Below are 26,650 nucleotides of genomic sequence, written 5' to 3' on the forward strand. Positions count from 1 at the left end.
ATACAGAAAGAGAATGGATAATGTAAATTAAAGTGTGTGTTTTGTATCACTTTAAACTCAACTAGCCTTAAATATGCTCCCACCCCCCTTCTAACACCTATGCTAACTAACCAGTGTTAGAAAGAGGTATATACTTACCTATTTTTTGATCCCCTTGTTTCAGCCAGCAGGGGCTGCAGGGGAGAAGAGAGAGTGCTCAACAACAGTTGGTAAAGCCTGGATTGGTGATGTCACCCATAGGCTCTTATTGTCGATCTGTTGTCGGCACTCTCTACTCTCCCCTGCAGCCGCTGCTGGCTGACACAGGAGAGCTGGATCATGTGACTGAGCCGGCCTAGCCTGAAAAAAGGTAAGTAGATAGACCGTTCTTCCACAGGTTAGTCATCATAGGTGTAATTAGGGGAGCTTTTAAGAATAGTTAAGTTGAGGCTGGAATTCTACTTTAATTAGAAGATAACCGGCATGAATACTAGTTTTACTTTACTCCAGATTTTTATAAAATCGACATCCTGTGTTCTATCAACACTTAAAAATAAAATAAAATTATAAACACTATAAAAACAAAGCTGCCACTGAGTGCAAGGATTACCAACTGGTAAGAAATACTGTTCATCATTCACTCCTAAAACATTTCAAGTCTGTTATCGAGGTCCATTCCTCCTCATTCACACACACAATGGAGAGAGATGCGGCCCGGGGAGGTCATTCCTCAGACAGACTAAGTAATGCCAGGTCACGCACTTCCTCCAGCAAGGTGTACAGGCTCCTCCCCCGAGTTTGTCTATATTCCCGATTTTGTAACCCAAATTGTTTCTCTGCCGCCTCCTCCTCTTTAGCTAGCTGAGCCTCTATTGCTGTGCGGGTCACCTCCCTAACGAGTTCCGTCCTGCCGAGATTGGAACCGGGGGTGTTGGAGGGCAGCTCCTCCTGGGAGATATGGGGCTTATTACTAATGATATCCAAGCGAATGTTGTCTGCGTGGAAGCGGGAGCTTTGTACCCGAACTCGTACCTAGGAGAGAGAGAAAAAAATTAAAAAATAAGCATCCGATTCTTTTTATAATAGGGGTAAAACTAAACCATACATAAAAACTGGGCACACCGATCTGTGCTTAACCACTTGCTTGCCGCCCTAGAGCAGTTTGACTGCTAAGGGGCCACAGCATATACACACAAATAAATATATATATGTGTATATATATATATATATATATATATATATATATATATATATATATATATATATATATTTATATGTATGAGGTGCAACGGATCAAAAAACTCACGGTTCGGATCGTTTCTCGGATCAGGAGTCACGGTTCGGATAATTTTCGGATCAACAAAAAAAAAAATCTCCCCCACTGCAATATCCACAATCTCCCCCACTGTAATAATATATTAGCATGGTATTGGCAGAGTAGGGGCACAGCTGCCATCTGATCTCTCCCCTCCACTGTACAGATCAGTACACAGAGGGGCGAGAGGAACCGGCGTCATGACATGTTTGTTTGTTTTCAAGTGATCGCTCCGTCATTTGACGGAGCGATCACGTGGTAAACGGCCGCCGGGTGTACCAAGATGGCTGCCGCTCCGGAGCTAGGCCGAAGCCACAGCCTTTCCTAAGCATGTGTGCCGATCCGAACAGGCTGAACCGCTTGGATCACGGATCGGTGACGATCCGTTGCACCCCTAATTATATATATATTACACATATACACACACAAACATATATATATATTTATATATAATGTGTGTTATATATATATATATATATATATATATATATATATATATATATATATGAGCAAAAAAGTATTTAGTCAGCCACCAATTGTTCTCCCACTTAAAAAGATGAGAGAGGCCTGTAATTGTCATCATAGGTATACCTCAACTATGAGAGACAAAATGTGGAAACAAATCCAGACAATCACATTGTCTGATTTTTGAAAGAATTTATTTGCAAATTATGGTGTAAAATAAGTATTTGGTCTCCTACAAACAAGCAGGATTTCTGTCTCTCACAGACCTGTATCTTCTTCTATAAGAGGCTCCTCTGTCCTCCACTCATTACCTGTATTAATGGCACCTGTTTGAACTTGTTATCAATATAAAAGACACCTGTCCACAACCTCAAACAGTCACACTCCAAACTCCACTATGGTGAAGACCAAAGAGCTGTCGAAAGACACCAGAAACAAAATTGTAGACCTGCACCAGGCTGGGAAGACTGAATCTGCAATAGGCGAGCAGCTTGGTGTGAAGAAATCAACTGTGGGAGCAATAATTAATAATCTCCCTCGATCTGGGGCTCCATGCAAGATCTCACCCCATGGGGTCAAAATGATCACAAGAACAGTGAGCAAAAATCCCAGAACCACACGGGGGGACCTAGTGAATGACCTGCAGAGAGCTGGGACCAACGTAACAAAGGCTACCATCAGTAACACACTATGCCGCCAGGGACTCAGATCCTGCAGTGCCAGACGTGTCCCCCTGCTTAAGCCAGTACATGTCCGGGCCCGTCTGAGGTTTGCTAGAGAGCATTTGGATGATCCAGAAGAGGATTGGGAGAATGTCATATGGTCAGATGAAACCAAAGTACAACTGTTTGGTAGAAACACAACTCGTCGTGTTTGGAGGAGAGAGAATGCTGAGTTGCAACCAAAGATCACCATACCTACTGTGAAGCATGGGGGTGGCAACATCATGCTTTGGGGCTGTTTCTCTGCAAAGGGAACAGGACGACTGATCCGTGTACATGAAAGAATGAATGGGGCCATGTATCGTGACATTTTGAGTGCAAACCTCCTCCCATCAGCAAGGGCATTGAAGATGAAACGTGGCTGGGTCTTTCAGCATGACAATGATCCCAAACACACCGCCCGGGCAACGAAGGAGTGGCTTCATAAGAAGCATTTCAAGGTCCTGGAGTGGCCTAGCCAGTCTCCAGATCTCAACCCCATAGAAAACCTTTGGAGGGAGTTGAAAGTCCGTGTTGCCCAGCGACAGCCCCAAAACATCACTGCTCTAGAGGAGATCTGCATGGAGGAATGGGCCAACATACCAGCAACAGTGTGTGACAACCTTGTGAAGACTTACAGAAAACGTTTGACCTCTGTCATTGCCAACAAAGGATATATAACAAAGTATTGAGATGAACTTTTGATATTCACCAAATACTTATTTTCCACCATAATTTGATTTGTTTCCACATTGTGTCTCTCATAGTTGAGGTATACCTATGATGACAATTACAGGCCTCTCTCAACTTTTAAAGTGGGAGAACTTGCACAATTGGTGGCTGACCAAATACTTTTTTGCCCCACTGTACACACACATATACACCATATATATATATATATATACACATATACACACACACACATATATATATATACACACATATATATATATATATATATATATATATATAAATATATATAAAACACACACACACATATACATACAATATTATACGCCACTTCTGCTGTGAATATTCACAGTAGAAGCCGATCTGCGGGTGTCGGGCGCTCGATGTCCTCCGGCACCCGTCGATTGTCAGTAAACACCACAGAATGGGGATTTGCAAACAAGGCAGGTCTCCTTTCTGACAAGGGGAAAGGGATGAATTCTGTGTTCCTTCAAAGCAGGGACTCAAATCCATCTCTTCCCCTAGTAAAAGCACCACACACACACTACACACAAACACTGGCTAAGCACACAGTTAACCCTTTGATCACCCCTGATGTTAACCCCTTCCCAGCCAGTGTTCTCAGTACAGTGACAGTGCATATTTTTGCTTGATACCCACTGATCGTCGAGCAAAGAGACAGAACGGCGATCAGCCTATGTAAACAAGGCAGATCTCTATTCTGACAGGAGGGAAGGGATAAGATTTGTGTCCCTGCAAAAGCAGAGAATAAAATCCATCACTTCCCCTAGTAACAATCAGCTCACATAGTTTAGTAAAACACATGTTGGGTACACATTTAACCTTTTGGTTAAGGATTTCTGCCTTCCCACAGTACAAGCACCTACTACACGGTTAGCAAACACTCCCTAAGCACACATTTAACCCTTTGATCGCCCCTGCAGTTTAACCCCCTTCCCAGCCAGTGTCATTAGTACAGTGACAGTGCATATTTTTTAGCACCGATCACTGTATTATTGTGTCACTGGTCCCCAAAAAGTGTAAATTGGTGTCCGATTGTCCACTGCAATATTGCAGTCCCGCTATAAGTTGCTGATCGCCTCAATTACTAGTATATAAAAAAAAAAAAAAAAAAAAAAAAAAAAAAAAACACCTTTCCAGTATATATCCCATAGTCTGTAGGCGCTATAATGTTTGTGTAAACCAATCAATATACTTTACTTATGATATATTTTTTTAACCAAAAATATGTAGCAGAATACATATTGGCCTAAATTGATGAAGAAATTTTTTTTTCAATTATTTTTATTGGATATGTTTAATAGCAGAAAGTAAAAAATATTTTTTTTTTTTGCAAAATGTACTTTTTTTTTTGTCTGTTTATAGTGCAAAAAATGAAAAAACACAGAGGTGATCAAATACCACCAAAAGAAATCTCTATTTGTGAGGAAACAAATGACAAATTTTATTTGGGCACAGCGTCGCACGACCGCGCAATCGTTAAAGTAACACAGTGCCGTATCGCAAAAAATGGCGATTTTTTTTTAATCTTTTTTTCTATCATATAATGTTTAATTAACATTATTATTATACAGGATTTATATAGAGGCCAACAGTTTGCGCAGCGCTTTACAACATCGGAGAAGACAGTACAATTACAATACAATTCAATACAGGAGGAATCAGAGGGCCCTGCTTGTTAGAGCTTACAATCTAGAAGGGAGCGTCAAGTGGAACAAAGGGCTGTAGGGGATGATCTGATGGACAAAATAAAAATACAGTTCTTAGGTGTGGGTAGGGTAGGCTTCTCTGAAAAGGAGGGTTTTCAGGGATCGTCTAAAAGCTAATAGAGTAGGAGATAGACGGACAGATCGGGGTAAGGAGTTCCATAGGCTTGGAGAGGCTCTGGAAAAGTCCTGGAGGCGAGTATGGGAGGAGGTGATGAGAAAGCTAGAGAGCAGGAGGTCTTGAGAAGAACGAAGAGAACGATTAGGTTGGTATTTTGAGACTAGGTCAGTGATGTAGCTGGGGGCAGAGTTGTGGATGGCTTTGTAAGTAGTTGTTAGTATTTTGAATTTAATTTGTTGGGTGAGCAGAAGCCAGTGGAGGGATTGACAGAGAGGAGTAGCAGACACCGAGCGATTGGTAAGGTAGATGAGTCTGGCAGCGGCATGCATGATGGATTGAAGAGGTGATAGACTATGTAGAGGTAAGCCAATGAGGAGGGAGTTGCAATAGTCGATGCGAGAGATGACCAGCGAGTGAATTAAGAGCTTTGTTGTGTCATTGGTTAGAAAGGGGTGTACTTTGGAGATGTTGCGGAGGTTGAGGCAGCAAGATTTGGACAGTGATTGGACATGGGGCTTAAAGGAGAGTTCAGAGTCCAGGACTACACCTAGGACCTTGGCATGTGGGGATGGGCTGATAGATGTGCCATCAATTTTGACCGAGAGATCAGGGGAAGAGGCACGTGGGGGAGGAAAAATGATACATTCGGTTTTGGACAGACTGAGTTTGAGGAAGTGGAGTGACATCAAGGCTGAGATATCTGATAGTAAATTAGTAATATGTGAGGAGACAGAGGGAGTGAGCTGAGGGGTAGAGAAATAGATTTGGGTGTCGTCAGCATAGAGGTGGTATTGGAAGTCGTGGGAGGCCATCAGCTGACCCAGGGAGGAGGTGTAGATTGAAAATAGGAGAGGTCCAAGAACAGAACCCTGGGGGACCCCAACAGAGAAAGGAGGAGGAGAGGAGGCAGTAGAATTGTAGGTAACGCTAAAGGTGTGGTTAAATAAGTAGGTAGAAAACAAGCAAAGAGTACAGTTACAGAGACCAAAGGCGTGGAGTTTTTTTGAGGAGGAGGGGGTGGTCAACCGTATCGAAGGCAGCAGAGAGGTCCAGAAGTAGGAGTATAGAATAACATCCCTTAGTTTTGGCCATTAGTAGATCGTTTGCTAGTTTTAGGAGAGCAGTTTCTGTGGAATGTTGAGGACGAAATCCAGACTGAAGGGGATCAAGAAGACTATTATCAGCAAGGTGGACGCTCAGTCGGTTGTAGACTAGTCATTCAGGGAGTTTGGATATAAAGGGGAGCAAGGAGATGGAGCGTAGGTTGTTAAGATTGGATGGGTCCAGTGAGGGCTTTTTAAGTATGGGGCGGACAAGTGCATGTTTTAAAGAATTGGGGAAGATGCCAGAAAGGGAGAGATTGAAGATGTGGGTTAGAGAGTGTAGAATAGAGCCAGAGGGTGACTGTAGCATTTGTGAGGGAACAGGATCCAGAGGGCAGGTGGTAAGATGGACGTTAGCAAGTAATTTTGCAACCTCTTCTATAGTGGTGGGGTTGAAAGAGGGAAGTAATAATTGTACCAGTGGACATGAGGTGTAAGGCATGGAGGGTGTCTGAACAGTAGAGTGATTAAATAGGTCTGCTTGGCAGTGAGGAGGCTGGAATTGTATTTTTGGAGTCTTACGCCACAGGCGCTCAAGAGCATGGCTGTGTTTTTTTCAGACTTCTAGTGTGATCTGTTTGCCAGAGTTGAAGGGGGCGGGGCCTGATTCTGTGTGTAGTGAGGGGGGCCAGTGTGTCCAGTGAGGCTAGAAGTGAAGTGTTTGGTTAGTGTCGTTAATAGCGCCGCTTTCATTACTATTTTATTATAAAAGTTACCTTATAGTATTCCTGCTTAGTTGTGGGCAGGCGAAGCCCACAAGCATAAACTTCCGGGATACGGTGCTGCTGTCTTACCAGCATGCACCGCCCATTCTCGCGCATGCGCAGTAAGCTTCTCATGTTGCCATCACAACGGGCGTCGTCGTCGGAAGTGCCTGCTCCGTTGTAATGGCAAACAAGATGGTGCTGTGATCTGCCTTAAATTGCATCATTTCCTGTCGGGAAATAATGCGATTTTTTTTTCTCACAGTACTGCCCACTGACTCCGGGGAAATGACTCACGTTTTCCAGGAGCACAGGCGAGGGAGGAAGTGATGCAGAGCGCCACAGACCCGGAAGTGGCAGATTAGGAGCCACCACATAGCAACAGGGCATTTCTGGTGAGTTAAAAAAATATTTTCACTCCAAATATTTTTTAATACTAATAAAGAACTGTGAAAATGTAAAAATGTTTTTCAAGGTGGAACTCCGCTTTAAGTTGCAAAAATAAAAATTGCGAACAGACAGGATCCTTATTGCAGAAAAGACACACTGTCTCTATTCTGCGAAAAAAAATACTTACATGCCAGTTTGAAATACCCTGTAGATTGTACACCGAGTTGTCTGCATTCCAGCAAACTGCCAAGATCTTCCGCACATGAGCTATGAATGGGGAGGGGCAGATGATCGACAATTCCGGCTTCTCCATTCATAGATGCGATGTTATTCACAGAAGCTGTGATACGGCTTCTATAAATGGTCAATCTGGCAGGAAAGTACAGGCAGAGTCAAACTCTCTTAATGAGAGCTTCTGACAGCTCTTTAGTTACATTAACACCGTCATACAGGAAAATTACTGCGGTGGTGTGTGTGTGTGTGTGTGTGTGTGTGTGTGTGTGTGTGTGTGTGTGTATAGGAAGGAGGAAAATGTATTTTTAAAAAAAAAAAAGAGAATCAGCACAAGGGACACAACATGCTAACTAAGTTATGTCCCTTGAGCTGATTTTTATATTTTTTCATTTTAGCTAAACTTCCAGCTTTATTTCTCTTGCAATGGGACTGTATTTGTATAACACATTTCCCTCGGTGGTCATTCATTCGTTACTTACTGTCACATGATCAAACAGACAGAATGAGGTTTGTTGTCCCCCATCGGTTATTACTGTGATTCGGTCCGGGAGACGTTGCAGTGATCCAGAGATCCAATTACAGCCATTATCAGTAAAGGACAAGACTAAGCCTTCCATGTTCTTCAAATACGCAGCTCCTTTTATGCCATACCTGGAACAATACATAATAAATATGATGTAAACACTTAGGAAGATGTACAGCCTGAAAATCAGCAACAGGGCTGGCTGTGGTATAAATATGTTCTGGATTAGATGAACCCACTGAAAACATTGCGGCGGACAAATGTGACCCGAAGTGACACTTTTTGGGGATCAGTGACACCAATACAGTGATCAGTTCTAAAAAAAATGCACCGATTACTGTAAAAATGACACTGGCAGGGAAGGGGTTAACACCAGGAGCGATCAAAGGGTTAAGTGTGTCCTAGGGAGGTGCTGTCCAACTGTGTGGGGGATGGACTGACAGCAGTACATAGAAGTCGCTGTTCCCGATTACGAGGAACAGACAATCGCTCTCTACTCCCCTTTCAGAACGGGGATCTGCCTTGTTTACATAGGCAGATCCCCGTTCTGCCTCTCTGTGGAGTGATTGCAGGTGGTCGGTGGACATTCCGTCCGCCAGAAACAGCACATCGGCTCCCGCTGCAGGTGTGCGCCCACAGTACCTATTACATGAAACGACGTACGGGTACGTCGTTTCACACAATAGAGCCGCCCTGCCGCAGTATATCCACGACGGGCAGTCCTTAAGTGGTTAACCACGTGCCGACAGGCCAACAGTATTGTTACTGCCGGTCGGTGGCTTCCCCAGGCACCGCAATGTACCAGTCCCTCTAGGACTCGCAGCAGCGCAATCTACAACAGACACAGGATTTCTGTGCTCGCCGTTATCAGGCTTTTATGAGCGGCTCAGATACCATGTGACTGCTGTGCAATCACATCACCTAGTAAATAATAGTCATGAATGGAATCCATTCATTACACCACTGTTTACTACTGTGTGTGATCTGTGATTGATCACCAGTGATCACATGGTACCTGTGCCAATCAAAGCACCCTGTACCATATGATAGTTGTGGGCCATTTACAGCATCTCAATAGTAACGATATTCAAGACAGTTCAACGATTGCTGTTACAATCCCCTGATCATCCCCCAGAATTTTACAGTGTCACTATGGTAACACTGAACTACTCTGATGACCGTATGTTAAAAAAATTAAAATAAATACATTTTTATTAAAATTTTTTTAAACATTTATTTAATTTTTTTAAACTGTCACCAGCCACATGATGAGCCACATTTTTTACATACTGACAGTATGTAAAAAAATAAAAATTGTGAGCTTTTTTTTTTTGATTGTTTTATATTTAAAAACCGGAGCTCCAGCCCCCCCCCCACCAAAAAATTAAAAGTCAGCAGCTACAAATATTGTAGCTGCTGACTTTTACTATTAGGGCACCTACCTGTCCAGGGATCCCGCGGTGTCCTCACCCAAGCTCTTCACAGCCGGTTTTCCTACTGCGCATGCGCGAATCGCGCTGCGCTTTCTAAATAGGCTGAAACTCAGCAGGAAGTGTGAGCGGTTATCTGTCAAAACCAGGTACCCGCTCCCCCCCTTAAAAGGTGCCAAATGGGCTTCAACTTCTTCATTTTCCAAAAAATTACAACTTCAAAAAACTTGCCAAGCCTTTACTAAATATCTCAGAATGTCTATTTTCCAAAATGGGTCATTTGGGGGGTATTTGTACTGTCCTGGCATTTTTGGGCCTCTAGAAATTAGATTGGCCGTCAGTACATTAGGATTTATTAATAGTTTGTAGACTCTATAAAAAAACTTTCCTACAGACTAAATAATATACATTTATTTGGGTTATTTTCAAAATGTAGCAGAATACATTTTGGCCTAAATTGATGAAGAAAGATTAATTGTTTGCAAAATATTATAACAGAATTATAAAAGATTTTTTTTTTGAATTTTCGGCATTTTTCTTTATATAGCAAAAAATAAAAAAACTCAGTGCTGATTTAATACCACCAAAAGAAAGCTCTATTTGTGAAAATATTATATAAATGTCATTTGCATACAGTGTTCCATGACCGTGCAGTTACCAGTTAAAGGGGTTATAAACCCTCATTTTTTTATTTTTATTAACAAACATGTTATACTTACCTCCACTGTGCAGTTCATTTTGCGCAGAGTGGCCCTGAACTTCCTCTTGTGGGGTCCCACGGCGGCGCTGGTGGCTCCTCCCTGCATCAAGTGCGGGCGTGCTGCCGAGTCCCGCATTTGTGTCCATTTGCGCCGCGTCATTGGATTTATTTGACAGCAGCGGGAGCCAATGGCTGCTCTCAATCTATCTAATCGGGACACGAGACACCAGCTACAGATGGTGTGCTCGTACCCGGACAGAGGATGACAGCGTCCAGGTAAGTAAAGCAGGGGCCTGGGGGGGGGGGGGGGGGGGGGGAGTGCAGGAACCTTTTTTTTTTTTTTAAATCAGTGCGGCAACGCAAAGTCAGAGTTGAAGCAATCTGAACAGTTCCATTGCTGACAATAGGGTGCGACTTATCATGTGATTTGGACTTGTCAAATTGCATGACAAGTCGCACCAGTGTGAATGGGGGCTAAAACATCATAGTTAGTATCAAAGGGTATTGAAAATAATAGTATCCCGTATTTCCCCCCCCCATCTAGAAGGTGGACACGTTCCTACCTGGGTACGAAGAGTAACACTCCATTCGTGCGGATTGAGTATATAATGGCGTCACTAGTACAGCGTTGGTCACTTTCTGGGTCCTTATCCTTGAAGAACATGCACTGGAAGAGCTCTGTAGACTGTTTCTGGCAGTTCTGGGCAGCCTACAACAGTTCAAAGGGCACATTAGGTCCCAATAAAATCCATTTCTGCACCAACCACATCATCCACCTTACCAACCACTCAGCATCTGCCACCCTTCTCTGCTAATCCCTACACTGGCGTCCGATAACTCAAATCCAAAATATTACAGACATACAAAGCCATCCACAACTCAGCTCTCAGCTACATCACCAACCTCATCTCAAAATATCACCCAAACAGTCCTCTTCACTTCTCCCAAGACCTCCTGCTCTCCAGCTCCTTTGTCCTCCCATGCTCCCCTTTCAGGACTTCTCAAGAGCCTCTCCCTTTCTCTGGAACTCCTTGTCCAACATTTACGATTATTTCTTACTCTGACTGCCTTTAGGTGATCCCTGAAAACTTATCTCCTTAGGGAGGCCCTAAACAGTCCCGGCAGGGACAGGGGCATTTGAATAGAACTACAGGGTAGCCTTTTTGCCTACTGACTATGGGCTGTGGCTTTCGAGGGGCTCTATTCTTTGGGAGATGTGTGCCTGGGGGACCTTTGGAGTGTTTTTGCTTCAGATTCAGGTCCATGTCTCCCTGAAAATACACAGACTCCGGGAACCTAGGACCTGGATACAGATTTGGGGACTCTATGCCTAAACCAGCAATGACTGCTTCACCCCCCCCTCCTAGACTCAGAATATATGTTAATATAATCAGCTCAAAACAATCTAATGCTGAGGTCTTCTGCTATACTCTGTTTATTAAGGTGTCTTTCTCTCATGGTATAATCCCCCCATTGTGTGCCTCTTAGGTGTGAACTCCCAACTTTTATTGCGTCGCCTATTGTTTGTCTGTCTGCTAGTTTTGTGTACCTTGTTACCAAACTATTGTGGGATGTTTATGTTAGCTGTTCATTAGATGTACTCATATTACTGTTTACAGTTCGCATTGTTTAGGATAATGTGATCAGGCTCTTACCTGATTTTGTGTGGTATATATTCTGTGTGAATTTACAATAAAGTCAGTTCCAGTTTGCATCTAAGCGAGTATCGTCTAGTTCTTGGGTGCAATTCTCAGCTATAATACCTGGTTCAAGTTGAGGAATCTGCATCTTGGCAGATGCTGGGTGGCAGGCAGTCCGTCACAAGAGACTATCCCATTTCTACCCAACAACTACAGATTGTCTCTACGATGGAGCCCTGTCATGGGTGGAACGTGTTAGCGATGTGACCATAGGCCAGTGGTTGTCAACTTATTAATTAAAGGGGGCCTCAAATGCGGTCCTGACGTCACCACATAATGTTCAATATACGCAATTCTGGAGAAGAGTGTCAGTGACTGCAGATCTAATAGAGGAAATGAGGGTCAGAGAGTGAGGACAGGATACATTGTTGGCGGGGGATATGCTGCAGAAGACAATACAAAACTGGGAAGATGTTACATGAGGCTGGTAGAGATCATCGCTATTACCCTAATCAATGTTCTCACTACAGACTGCTGAAGTCCGAGGGCAGCACATTATATACTATGAGGTCCCTCAGGCCGCAGGTTGGGCACCAGAACCATAGGTGGGAGGCTTGCGGCGTGTGCTGTATCCTGCGTCTGTGAGTTCCACCACAGGGCGAAGGAGAACGTGGGGGAACATACAGAAAATCGCCCTGCTGTGGACATCACCCTGATAGGTCAACCACCCCCGCGCAGCCTGTGAATCGCTCACCCGGTTGCGATTATTGATGTGACGACACAGCTCATCCAGGTCCTTGTTTCCAAGCAGATGATCTTTTGTATTCTTGTGGATAGCAGCCAGGAGAAGCCGGTGCACAACAATATCAGCATAGCGGCGGATTGGTGAGGTGAAGTGGGTATATTTGTCAAGGGCCAAACCTAAATCATACAAAATTCAAGATACATAAAATGATACAAAGTAAAAAAACACATAAGTGTTTCCTCTAAATAACAGGGTAAAAGACAGCTTTTTACTTCTTTTTTTTTCAATGGCGCCAAACTTCAGTGCTTAAAAATCTCCATAGGCGACGCTTGATTTTTTTTTACAGATTACATGTTTAGAGTTAGAGGAGGTCTAGTGCTAGAATTATTGCTCTCGCTCTAACAATTGCAGCGTATGTAACCTGTGTGTATCTGGCTCTGATACTAGCCAGTGCCTCACCAGCCACCCACCTCACTGCACGTCCCTGCAGCACTGGACCTGTGAAGGGCACTCAACAAGAGTGCCAACTATGCCCCGGCCTTTCCTTCCCTCTTCTCCATTCATAATCTGTATTATATGGTTTCTATGGATGAAAATTGATCTATGTATGGAGCAGGTAGACCCTTCAATTATCCACCTGTCCTCCGTTCATTAAAGTAGAACTTTTTTTTTTCTTTAATTTTGGAGTAAAGGAGGGTTATAACTAGGATTGGGGAAAAAAATCGATTTAAATCTTGAATCAAATTGAGAGGTCAAATCGATTCAAAATTTAAGCAAATTGATTTTTTTTTTTTTCACCGCACTGGTCCTGAAGAGCTGCGGGCAGGAGTTTTTAGGCGAGGCCGCGGTTTCGGCCTAGTCCTCGAGGCCGGATGCTGCGGACTAGGCCGAAGCCGCGGCCTCGCCTAAAAACTCCTTCCTGCAGCTCCTCAGGACTGGCGAGGTGTCCAAAAAAAAAAAAAACTCGAATCATGAATCGAGTTTTTTTTTTTTTTTTTAAGAAAATCGCCCAGCCCTAGTTATAACCCCTGTCAGTATTTGCCATCTGTGTCCCATTGCAGAGATTTCCCTTCACTTCCTGTCCCATAGCGAAACAGGAAGTGAGAGGAAATCCCTGCAAATTAAGGCAATCCCTTGGGGACCCCCAGAACTAGTGTCCCCATTGGAAGATTTCCCCTCTTACTTTTCTGGGGACAACCCAAAATTAGGGATTTTCTTTTACTTTCAATAATGATAAACAGGACAATAAGATTCTCTCTAGCGGGAGCACAGACAGCAATAAAATCTGACAGGGGTTCTAATCCCTCTCCACTCCACCCAAAACTAAAATAAAAAGTTTTGCCTTTAGGTATACTTTAATCATTTTTCATTCATAAAAACAATAGTATAGCTTTTATGAATAGAGGAGGGGGGGGCGGAAAGTGGGGGGAGGGGCATAGTCTGTGCCTCTGTCGCAGGTCCAGAACTGATATTAACCCCCGCAGCACTAAAGGATGAAGGGCCAATCACAGAGGCCCTTTACCATGTGATCAGCTGTGTCCAATCACAGCTGGTCACATGTAAACAGACTTGCCCATTATCGGCTCTCCTTTCCTCACACGCTCTGTCTGTGTGAGGAAAGTATTGCCGTTAACTGGCAAGCCTGTCAGCACATTCAGTGCCCTGATTATCAGTGCCTCCTCATCAGTACTGCCTAGCAGTGCTGCCTCAATAGGGCTCATCAGTGCCGTCTCATCACTACCGCCTATTAGTGCTGCCACCCATCAGTGCCTCCTCATCAGTGCCACTTGCTTATTTGCAAAATTTTATAATAGAAACTAAGGTACATATAGGTACAGTGTTGCATGACCGTGTACTTGTCATTCAAAGCGCGAAAACTGAAAATTGGCCTGGGCAGGAAGGGGGTGAAAGTGTCCGGTATTGAAGTGGTTAACCACACCAATTGTCAATTTGTGATGAGAAAGGAAAAAGCACACATTACTGCACTGTGGCGCTCACCATAGTGATAGAATTCCTCCTCGCTGTACGATCCGGTGGAGAAATACTGAGCGTTGGACATGGCTTGTGTGGCCATTGATCGCAGCAGCCGATTCACCAGAGGGTCAGAAGGGTCATTTGCCTTATCCAGGGAATCTGCCAGAGATTTATTAGACCTGGGAGAGGAAAAGCAAAAAGACAAACATATTGTTAGGCACAAATGTGCCGAAGGACCAGGTAACCGCCCCCCCCCCCCCCCCCCTCTAAAAGAATATGGTTGCATAAGTGTTCACACCCTTACATTAATACTTTGTTGAAGCCCCTTTTGATTTTATTCCAGCACCAAGTCTTTTTGGGTATGAGTCTATCAGTATGGCACATCTTGACTTGGCAATATTTGCCCAATCTTCTTTGCAAAAGCACTCCGAATCTGTCAGATTGAGAGGGCATCTCCTGGGCACAGCCCTATTCAGATCACCCCACAGATTTTCAATGGGATTCAGGTCTGGGTCATCCCAAAACTTTAATCTTCTTCTGGTGAAGCCATTCCTTTGTTGATTTGGATGCATGCTTTGGGTTGTTGTCATGCTGAAAGATGAAGTCCTAAGTCCCTCTTCATGTTCAGCTTTATTGTCTGGCATTTGGAACTGTTCATAATTCCCTCTACCTTGACTAAGGCCCCTGTTCCAGCTGAAGAAAATGATGCTGCCACCACAATGCTTCACAGTGGGTATGGTGTTCTTTTGGTGATGTGCAGTGTTGTTTTTGTGCCAAAATTATCTTTTGGAATTATGGCCAAAAAGTTCAACCTTGGTTTCATCAGACCATAACACATTTTCCCACATGCTTTTGGGAGACTTCAGATGTGTTTTTGCTAAATTTAGCCGGGCTTGGATTTTTTCTTCATAAGAAAAGGCTTCCGTCTTGCCACTATACCCCATAGCCCAGACATATGAAGAATACAGGAGATTGTTGTCACATGTACCACACAGCCAGTACTTGCCAGATATTCCTGCAGATCCTTTAATCCTGTAGGCCTCTTGGCGGCCTCCCTGACCAGTTTTCTTCTCGTCTTTTCATCAATTTTGGAGGGATGTCCAGTTCTTGGTAATGTCACTGTTGTGCCATATTTTCTCCACTTGATGACTGTCTTCACTGTGTTCCATGGTATATCTACTGCCTTGGAAATTCTTTGGTACCCTTCTCCTTGACTGATACCTTTTAACAATGAGATCCCTCTGATGCTTTGGAAGCTCTCTGTGGACCGTGGCTTTTGTTGTAGGATGCAACTAAGAAAATGTCAGGAAAGACCTACTAGAACAGATGAACTTTTTTGGGGGTTAATCAGAGGCACTTTAAATGATGGCAGGTGTGTACTGACTCCTATTTAACATGTTTAAATGTGATTGCTTAATTCAGAACACAGCTACATCCCCAGTTATAAGAGGGTGTGCACACTCATGCAAACACAATATTTTCGTTTTTTTTATTTTTACGTCCCCCAATGATTTCAGTTTGTTTTTCAATTGAGTTGTACAGTTTATAGGTCACATTAAGGATTGAAAAAGTTCTGAAATAATTGTCTTATGGACACGCACACAAAGCATCTTGCTATGGTGGGCACTCAGGATGGGGGAAGGACGAGGGTCTGTGCCAATATTGCCTGGTATTTGGAACTGGTCATAATTCTCTCTACCTAGAATCACTTTAAATGATGTACTTAGTAAATGCTACTTACCGAGTGTCTATATGAAACCCTTTAGCCTGTGCGCAGGCTTCGAGTTCTTTAAAGAATTCCTGACGTGGGGGTGGATGAAGCCGGAGTAATGCCTGCTGAGGGAAGCTCTCCCAGATCTTCTTGGCTACCCAGTGATTGGCTAAGATCATACATTCTGCTATAGTCTCATGAACCTGTAAAGGTTGCTTAGGAACCAAGTCATCAATGCTATTCTCCACCCCCAACTGGACCCGAACTTCGACCCCTTCCAGTTCCAGTGCTCCGCTCATATCTCTCCGTGTCCGGACGGCTCGAGCCACCTCTGTCAGTTTACGTATCGCCCACAGGAGACGGTCCAGTTTTGTGGAGTCCTGAGAAACCGGCTGAAGTTCAGGGTCAGTATTTAGCGGCTCCAGATCTCCATCCAGCAGCTGCTGAGCCACTTCGTAGCTCAACTTGTAGCGGGAGCGGATTATGGTTCTGCCATACCACACCCTTCTGATATCATACGTCGCGCCGTCCAACTCCCACATTACACTCACCGCATACCTAGGACAAACGGGAAGTTTTGAAAAAAAAAAAAAACAAACATTCTATGTACTGACAATACAATACAAAACATCAACCAAAATAAATGACATCAGAAGACAGAAACACAAACTTATATGAACACAATGATTCTATCTGCGAGTTTAACACTTTATAGGGTGCTGGAGTTCTAAATTGCAGTAAAGACAACTTAAAGTAGAACTATGGGCAAAACTTTTTTTTTTTTCCCCCATTTTTGGTTAGAGTAAGGGAGGGTTGTAACCCGTCAGTTTTTTTTTGCGCCATTTGTGTCCTATTGCGGAGATTTCCCTTCACTTCCTGTCCCATAGCCAAACAGTGAGAGGAAATCCCTGCAAATAAAGGGAATTCCTTGGGGACCTGCAGGTCACCAGAACTAACATCCTCATTGGAAGATTTCCCCTCTATTACTTTTCTGGGGACAACCCACAAATTGGGATTTTCTTTTACTTTCAATGATAATGGTAAACGGGACAAATAGAGGAGGGGGAATCTCCCTAATGGGGGACACAGACAGCAATAAAAACGGACAGGTGTCAGTTTACGTATGTGTTCGCTTCTGCGTGCGAGCAAGCGGGGACGGGGGCGCTTTAAAAAAAAATATTTTATTGTTTATTCTAATTTTATTTTGACATGTTCACTTTAATTTTTTATTTTTTAGCACTTTTATTCCTATTACAAAGAATGTAAACATCCCTTGTAATAGGAATATGGCATGACAGGTGAATGAATGAATGACTTGTATAGCACTACCTATGCGAACTGAATCGCCTCAGGGCGTTTTTTGCTGCCGGTGTCCATCTGCGGTATAGTGTGGTCTTTTACCCCGTGGGGTCCCGACGCGCTTACAAACACATACAACATACACATATTTGCCCAATTTTTTTGACAGGATCTAATTACCCTACCAGCATGTCTTTGGAGTGGTCCTCTTTATGGAGAGATGTCAGGTCTACAAGTCCCCCCATCTCTCCTCTAGGCTGGAAAGCCCAAGATAAAAAAAATAAATAAATAAATTTGAGGCTCTCCAGCCAAATACACAGTAGTGTTTACAAGAGGGTCATAGAGATAACCAGGGACCATCTGGTCCTCGGTCAGCTCTATGGTAAACTTTCGCCGCTGGCCGATGCCTTCACCGGCTCACCGTTCGCACAGGCGAGCCAGTAGAAGCACCAGAGGGCGGCGGGGAACGTCCCCTCCCGCCGCCTGTAAAAACAATCAAGAGGCTATTATTATTTTTACATGACAGGAAATTGCCTGCAGAAAAAGAAGAGATCTGAATGATGCCTGCAGCTGCACCCATCATTCAGATTTAACCACTTAAACTCCAGGACATCGTCATATGACGTCCACCTAAGGAGAGGTGGTTAAAGCAGAGTTCCACCCACTTTTCAAAGGTAATAAACTAAAGACCCCCCCTCGTTTTTGGATATTTTTAATTACTTTTTTTTTCTTTAGTGCCTTTTTTGAAGTAATAAGTGTACATCCGTTCCAGCCGGGCCGTGGCACAGGACGTCCTGTCCTCTTGTGCAGCGAGCCCCCCCCCCCCATCTTCTGGGACCTGTGTGTGTCCCAGAAGACAAGCTAGCCACTCACAAAGCGCCACTCAACTCGCGCATGCGCAGTAGGAAACCGGTAGTGAAGCTGCAAGACTCCACTGCTGGTTTCCCTTAGTTACAATGGCTGCACTGATGGACGAATTGGCCTGGGGGGGGGGGCCCAAGTACAGCAGGGACCAGGTGGGTGGGAAAGGTGTATGGTGTTAGTCCACCTTTTCATTTTTTCTGAAAAGTTGAACTTACACTTTAAAGTGGATCTGTGGCCCCTGTTTTGCAACCCCTGCTTACCTGGTTGCAGGTCCTAGATATTTAAAAGGTTCTCGCCAACCCAGTAGATCCAACGTTTCTACCTCCCGCTCAGTCCTGCACCACCATCTTCTTTGGTGGCGTCATCTGGAAGATGCTGGCTGGTCCTGGTTCAGCCAGGGTCTTCCGAGATAACGATCTGCCTGGCCACCTCTTTTATCAATGAAGGACTATGCCTCCTATGCACAGCAGGCAAAGCGCACATCATTTGCCTAGACGAGTGCTGTGCATGGGGCAAGCCCTTAGAAATGGAACTGTGATGCAGAAGCTGCAGGTGGAGTTTACACTGAATTAAAAAAAATGAACACTTCGAGAAATATTTACCAGTTTGTGACAGTAGAGGGTGCTACTGCCCATCAATAGGTATTTCTGTGTTTAACAAGGGCTGCAGCACGTTCTACATTTTATGCTGTAAATAAAGCCAAGTGGTAATATCAGTGAATACAGTTGTCCAATCAAAATGCAAACTGGTGCTGAATGACAAACATAGCATCACGCTGGCTGTGTATCAAAAATGACAGAAAGTACTGTATAATCTAATAGAGAACCTATTACAGCAATCCTGTCACAAGCAGAGCTGGATAATTAGGGAATCATTTCCCCCAAATAAATCATAATGGTAACATGAAAGCAGAGTAAGGGGTTCTACAAATACATGGGGGTGGGGAGATTAGTCAAATGACTTTTTATTGTAGCTTTTAGCCTTTTAATTGAAGAAAGCAATACCAGGCGCATTTTAATCAGTTAAGAGCGTGGCTGAAACTGTAATCTGATGGGAAACATACAAACTGAATTAATCAAAGTGAAATTATCACAGACAAGTAACCCGTAACAACTAGGATTTCACTTCTTACCTGAATAATGTCATCTTATGGAACACTGCCTTTTATTGTGCTTTATTGAATACACCTAAATATACCTAAATATACCTATACGTCCTTCATTTATACTTTACAACGTATGTAAAGGCAACATTTTTTTTTGGTAAGTTTAACATAGTAGGGAAGGGTTAAAACTCCTCTCAGGTTATTTTTTGTGGGAGATTTCCCTTTACTTTCTGTCTTGGAGAAGCAACAGGAAACATCTCCCAATAGATAGAAATTCCCATCTTAGACAGCTGACAAAGTGTCCCCATTAGATGATTTACTCTTACCCCTTGCTGTGGTCACTAATACAGGGGTCTTCAAAATGCATCCTACAGGCCAGATGTTGCTTGCCTTTATCTGGCCCTTGAGGCACCATTCCTCCCACTGACACCAACGATGGGGCACTATTCCTCCCACTGACACCGATGGGGCACTATTCCTCCCACTGACGGGACACTATTCCTCCCGCTGACACCAATGATGGGCACTATTCCTCCCACTGACACCAATGATTGGGCACTATTCCTCCCACTGACACCAATGATTGGGCACTATTCCTCCCACTGACACCAATGATGGGGCATTATTCTTCCCAATGACACCAGGAAGCCTGAATGACAGTTAATTGGCCGTTTGTTTAGAATGTTTAGTGAGCCTTGCGCTAATATAATGAATTTTCATTCACTTTCTGTCTCTCTGACCACTGGTCTTTAGGAAAATAGAGAGGGGAATCTCCCCAACAAGAGCACAGACAGCAATAATAACTTGAGAGAGTGGCTGGCCCCTAAAGGATGCCTCAAATGCGGCCCCTGACATCACCAAAAGCCCAAACAAAATATATGTAATGCTGGAGAGGACTGTCAGAGACTGCAGACCTAATAGAGGAAATGAGGGTCAGAGGGTGAGGAGAGGATACATTGTTGGCTGGGGAGATGCTGCAGCAGACAATAAGAAGCTGGGAATGTTACATGGAGGATAGTAAAGATCAATGCTATTACCCAAATCAATGTACCCACTACAGACTGCTGAGGTTCAAGGGCCGCACATCCTGTATCAAAGGGCTGCAGCTTTGGCACCAGGAACTCTATACAGTCAAGGAGTTCTGCAGGTCAGGGACTTTATTACAGATAAATTTGTGTACAGTGTGTATAATAATGCTATACTTTGGTGAACTCCACATTACCTGTCAACACCTCCAAGCAAGGAGCATAGATCTGCACTCAGGATAGAAGGCAGCATGTCATAGCGACGATCAGCGAGGTAGTATGTTGTAGCTCTGTACAATAAGAAAAATCATATTGGATACAATGTTAGATAAAGACAAAAATACAAAGGCCAGGACATGTACCTATTGGGAGAAAGGGGATATTGCGTTACCCAATCCTTGACCACCCTGTAAATATACGGTGAGCTGGCGGCAGGTACAGGTACAATCACGTACCTGTACTTCGGGCATTTCTTCCAGATCTACGGCAAGCATGCTTGTGCCCCCTGCCACCCTGTCGGACACAGCATGAGTTTGGCAGCAGATTCCAGTCAATAATTTCAGCGGAAACCTGCTAATCGGCTGTGTCCAATCACACACTGAGTTCTATTTACACAGAACTTATGTGCATAGGAACAGCGTCCTGGCTGGTTCTTCTCCCTGAAAAGCAGGGAGAAAAAACAGCCAGATCAGTAAGTAAAAGCAGCAGATATTACACATTGTTAGGGCTCATTTACACTTGCTTCGGCTTCAACACACATTAAAGCGTCTAACGCTTCAACATGCTTTTTTGATGCATTTTTTATAGGGTGTCGACCAATACCGATTTTTCAGCCACCTTTCAGGCCGATATTAGGTGCCGATATTCTGTAGATTTAACTATTTTATTTTTACACGTTCCTTTTAATTCTTTTTTTTGTCACTTTTATTGCGGTCACAAGGAATGTAAACATCCCTTGCGACAGTAATAGGTGGTGACAGGTACTCTTTATGGAGGGATCTTTGTTTTAATTTTCAGTCTTTTTTCGTTTATAAAATAAAAAAACCCAGAGCTGATCATTTACCACCAAAAAAAGCTCTATTTGTATGAAAAAAAAAAAAAGATATACATTTCATTTGGATACAGTGTTGCATGACCACGCAATTACCAGTTAAAGTAGCATAGCGCTAAATAGCAAAAAATGCCCTGGTCATGGGGGGGGGTAAAACCTTCCAGAGGTCAAGTGGTTTGGATCTATATGAAGCATATGGTGGAATCCTTAACACCTATATGACACACTTGAAGGTGGTAGTTGTTTTCTTTTTTTTTTGACTCTGCGTAATAGATACTATAGGTATGTCCTTGTTCACAAAGTCTTGACCAAAATGAAAAATTAAAAAGGTTTCCTAGCCACTCACCTATTGGATGCATTGACCACTACCCTGAATCCTAACACATCTACCATTAACAGGGTCTTCCAGATTACGGTCCCTGAGGGTATAACCACTCGTATCCTTTGGGTGCTGAATACTCTACTCACATACACCAATATTACAATAGGAATTTTGAGGACCCTTTTTCAGGTTTTTTTTCCCCCATCCATTGGAAGTCCCCCCCATTCTCTGTCATTATCTGAATGGAATTATACTCTTAAAACATGAAAAGTTGATATACTCCCACCAACGGACTATTCATAAATTTGACAAACTGTGGACCAATTGGTTAAATACTGTAATATTGAATCTACCCAACCTTACAGTTGCTAACTTAAAGAGTAACTCCACTTTTGTGGACAAAAAAAAAAAAAAAAACCCTCCTCCTCTGGGTGATCTCTGTACATTGCAGGGATTTTAACAAACTTTGTTGCAGATTTCCACCTTTTGTTATTCTGAAGCATTAGCTGTGTGTTTCTGTGTGTCTTTTTGCACAGTTAATCTAATGGGAGTGATTCTATAATTATCAACCAGCTGCTGCACCCGCAGGGCACTGAGGAAAGTTGCAGGGTCTGCATCCCTTTAGACAAGATTTCCCTTTGGGGGCATCTCACCAAAAATGACATTTTTGTTGCAGGGGATGCCTGGAATTTGACTTGTTTAGTGCGGACTTCTGGGAAAATCAGTGAGCCAATCACACAAGCAGAAAATAAAATTTCGGGGGGGGGGGGGCTCTGTATACCATATGTGGACAGAACGCCTCCAGGTGGCCACATTGCATTTCACATAAAATTACAGCGGCTGCAGATTGAAAAAGGAAAGGTCATTTTTAATAACATTCAATTACAATATGACTTGTGTCGCAATTATATTTGCTAGAATAATTAGGCTTTTTTTTTTTTTTTTTTGCTAATTTTTTGTTCATGATAGTGGAGTTACCCTTTAACCACTACATCACATAATATCATAGGGTTGCAGCAATGATGTCTGCACCTGCAGGCATCATCCCAGTATTAACATTTTCAGCTGGCGATTCAATTTACAGTAGAAATGATTTGAGTGGCGGAAGGGAGTTCTCTTCCCATTTTCTTGTATGAGCTCCTTTGGCTAAAATATTTTAAAGATTTAAAATGGAAGTGGATCCTGAGGAATCTCTTATCAGGCGAAACGTGTCGATCCACCTGTTCTTCGCTCTCTATACAGACTGTTATATACTGTATTCTTCATGCTAGAAATGTAGCTACTGGCAAATGTTTTCTTAATGGTAAAATAAAAATAGTTTGTATGAATTTTTTTTTTCTTTTTGATTGTTTGGTCACATTGACCCCTCAGTAAAACAAACGTTATTGCCTGAACACAATTGTGCAACTTTGACATGCGTCAGTAAAACCGTACATTGTGCATCCAAGTGGATTATACCGCGTTTTTTTCCAGGACAAAATCTGGCTTTCTTTAGTGGTAAATGATAATAGATATCTCCCGATTTTTTTTTATTATCTAGGGAAAACTGGCCCAAAATAGTAAAGATAATTTTTTTTTTTTATTTATTTGTAGATTTCTTGCTATTACCATAACCTACCACCAAGGAACAACCCAAAAAAAAATATTCTCCTGCTCCTGATGATCGCAGCGATACACATATATGTATGTTATTTGTACCCATAGTAAGGCCCAGAAACAATCGTGTTTTGCTTTTTTTTAATCCTACCAAAAAACACACTGAAACTGATACGAATTTAATTGTTTTAATCTTGCCCAAAATATACTAACCATGACGTTTGACCCAAACACTGACCTAGAACTACATATTTTTTCTTTTAAACACACATTTGTATATAGATAGATAGATAGATAGATAGATAGATAGATAGATAGATAGATAGATAGAGAGAGAGAGAGAGACACAGAGACAGAGCGCGCACCTCTCTATCTAGGGAAAAAGTAAACAGCGGGGCGGGCTGCACAATGACTGATCACTACGATAGCCAATCAGAGGCTATCAAAGTGATCAGGTGACCCAGAACTGGGAATCCCAGTGTCCCGATCTTTAGTACGGGACCTGTGGCTCCCAGTGAGAGCCCAATCTCTGTGCTGTTAACCCCCTGTGCAGCGTGCTTCCAGCACAAAGCCAGATAAGCATATATGCAGCCCCACAGAAAAAAGCCCAGTTCAGGCAGAGCCGCATATAATACTGTCAGCTGGAAGGGGTTACAATCCCTATTCCCTTGGTCTCTTCATTTTGGGTAATTTTCTGCTGTTTAAAATTGGGGATAGTGCCACTAATATATTTGGACAAGATACTCCACCCATTGTAACGTATACCCAGGTAACAATGATGCTTTACTTCTACTGACCTTGCTTTTGCTTCCATATCCGTGTAAGAGTTTGGCTTCACAAAGTGTGTGACGTCTGCAATATGAACACCCAGCTCCAGGTGCCCATTTTTGAGTTCCCGAATAGACAAAGTATCATCTACATCCTCGCAGCCCTTTGGGTCGATACTGAGCACCAAATGAGTGCTGCGCAGATCATGTCGATCTTCCTCTTCTGGTGCCACCCGCCATGGGTTCTCTGGACTGTTTGTGGGCATTTCTGACAGCTGCAGAGAGAGGCAATAGGCAAAGTGTAAAGCTCTGAAAAGTGGTGTCGCTATGGGTGTGCGGAGCGCACTCAGGTGGCACCCACCAGAGGGGTGACACCAGGGCTGTCAATAGCGGGGCACCTCTGGGCCTTATGCATGTCCTCAAATATGTAATTTATTGGCCCCTTCTTTTTCTGAATTGGACACAGTGAGTGATCGGTATGGATCGCTCCTGTGTCCATTAATAATTGAGCACAGTAAACTGTTTACTACACACTTCAGTTTATGAATGAACAGAAGTCTCTGTCTCCTGTTCATTCATCTTCAGTGTAGCTGAGGCTGCAGAGAAAAGAACTGAAGAATCTGTGTCCTCAATTCCTCTCTTTGTCTTAATGGTGAGATGTTAGGGGTTTGTTTAGACTCCTGACATTTCATCAAACCCCCAATAGCATTGTAAAAAAAATTATATTAAATAAAAAAAAAAAAATTATATTTATATTTATATATATATATATATATATATATATATATATATATATATATATATATATATATATATATATATATATATATATATAAAAATTTAAAAAATAATTTTACAAAACAGTGTAATTGGGGGTGGGGGGTAGTTAGACACCATGTTTTACCATGGCTCTGAACCAACGTATTTCTTATAAACTTTATTACAATCTATGGACTGAGGGAGGGTATTCTTTCTGCTAAACTTTTGCGATTGCATGTGTGCCCCGTGCAGGGCCATGTTTTACCAGAACAGAGATGCACAGGTATTGCGGAACTGAAGAACAGTTGCAGTAGAGGCCTGGCAGAGCATCACCAGGGATGAAACCCAACGTCTGGTGATGTCTATGTGTTCCAGACTTCAGGCTGTAATTGACTGCAAAGGATTTGCAACCAAGTATTAAAAAGTGAAAGTTTGATGGATGATTGTTAATCTGTCCCATTACTTTTGGTACCTTAAAAAGTGGGAGGCACATATACAAACTGTTGTAAATCCTACACCATTCACCTGATTTGGATGTAAATACCCTCAAATTAAAGCTGAAAGTCTGCAGTTAAAGCACATCTTGTTCGTTTCATTTCAAATCCATTGTGGTGGTGTAGAGAGCCAAAAAGATTAGAATTGTGTCGATGTCCCAATATTTGTGGACCTGACTGTATAACAGTGTGAAAGTTATACCTTAACCATTCGTGATTAGAACTGACCTGGGCTTCGGAGAAGGGCTTCACACTAATACTATTCTCCACCAGTATACTTTGAATTTCTGTCTCCAGGTCACCAATGGGTCCTAATGATCTCACAAAGTGTCCATTAGGATACAAAGAGGTAGACTCCCAGGAATCGATTCGTACCACCACCCGGCAATCCTGTGTAGAGGAAAAGGGAAAAAAATACATTAATAATATTCTATCAGCACAGATGTCTTCTCTCTCTTCTGCTGGTAATGTAATCATTTTCCCCAGATCAAGAGGCATGGTTATATCAACTGGTTTTTATCCTTCGCTGTGTTGCAATTCTACAACCATTTGCAATAACGGACTAATTCTGTTATATTATTCAGCCTCAGCTACGCAATTTGTGGTCTTCCAGCTGTTAAAAGCCCCCAGCAACCCCACCAAGTGGCAAGGCTTAAAGGATAAGTTCACCTTTTGGAACATGTTCCAGCTCCTGCCTCCTCTCCCCCTGATCCCTCCCTCTCCATATCCGCAGTCACAACATGAAAAACAGCACAACCGTGCGAGGCTTCAACAACATGGCTGCATCATTCATTCACAAAGTTCTGCGAATGAATGAAATACATCTACATTTTTTTTTCTAGAAAGTTACTCAAAACCCCCTAAACATTATATATGTTTATTTTAGCAGAGACCCTAGGGATGAAATGATGGTCATTGCAACTTTTTATCTCGCACGGTATTTGCGCAGCAATTTTTCAAACACGTTTTTATTTTGGGAAAAAAAAAGTTTCATGCATTGAAAAAAACAAAAAACAAAAAAAACACTGAAGTTAGCCCAATTTTTTTTACATAATGTGAAATATGATGTTATGCCGAGTAAAAAGATTCACGGTTTATAATTGCGCACAGCTTTTTTTAAAGACGTGATCATTGTCAGCCCTCTCAGAGGTCACCAATGTAAAAAGCAGAAAAACGCCTGTAATCTGCCCCAAAGAAGCTCATGTTCTTTTTTGAG

At 42.8% G+C, this 26,650-nt stretch overlaps 1 protein-coding gene across 1 annotated transcript in view; it reads right to left on the reverse strand.

Moving 5' to 3' along the window:
- Positions 1–473: 473 nt before the first annotated feature.
- Positions 474–26,650, reverse strand: part of DIS3L (DIS3 like exosome 3'-5' exoribonuclease) — a gene marked incomplete at its 5' end in the record, with an annotated part of 76,224 nt that continues 50,047 nt past the window's right edge. Inside the window, 9 exon segments of the mRNA XM_073618305.1 lie at positions 474–1,011; positions 7,909–8,080; positions 10,646–10,791; positions 12,477–12,643; positions 14,466–14,620; positions 16,183–16,710; positions 20,643–20,735; positions 24,212–24,456; positions 25,663–25,824. Coding sequence (XP_073474406.1) covers positions 703–1,011; positions 7,909–8,080; positions 10,646–10,791; positions 12,477–12,643; positions 14,466–14,620; positions 16,183–16,710; positions 20,643–20,735; positions 24,212–24,456; positions 25,663–25,824 — 1,977 coding nt within the window.

The sequence above is a fragment of the Aquarana catesbeiana genome, linkage group LG03, assembly GCF_042186555.1.
Source record: "Aquarana catesbeiana isolate 2022-GZ linkage group LG03, ASM4218655v1, whole genome shotgun sequence".
Lineage (NCBI taxonomy): Eukaryota > Metazoa > Chordata > Amphibia > Anura > Ranidae > Aquarana > Aquarana catesbeiana.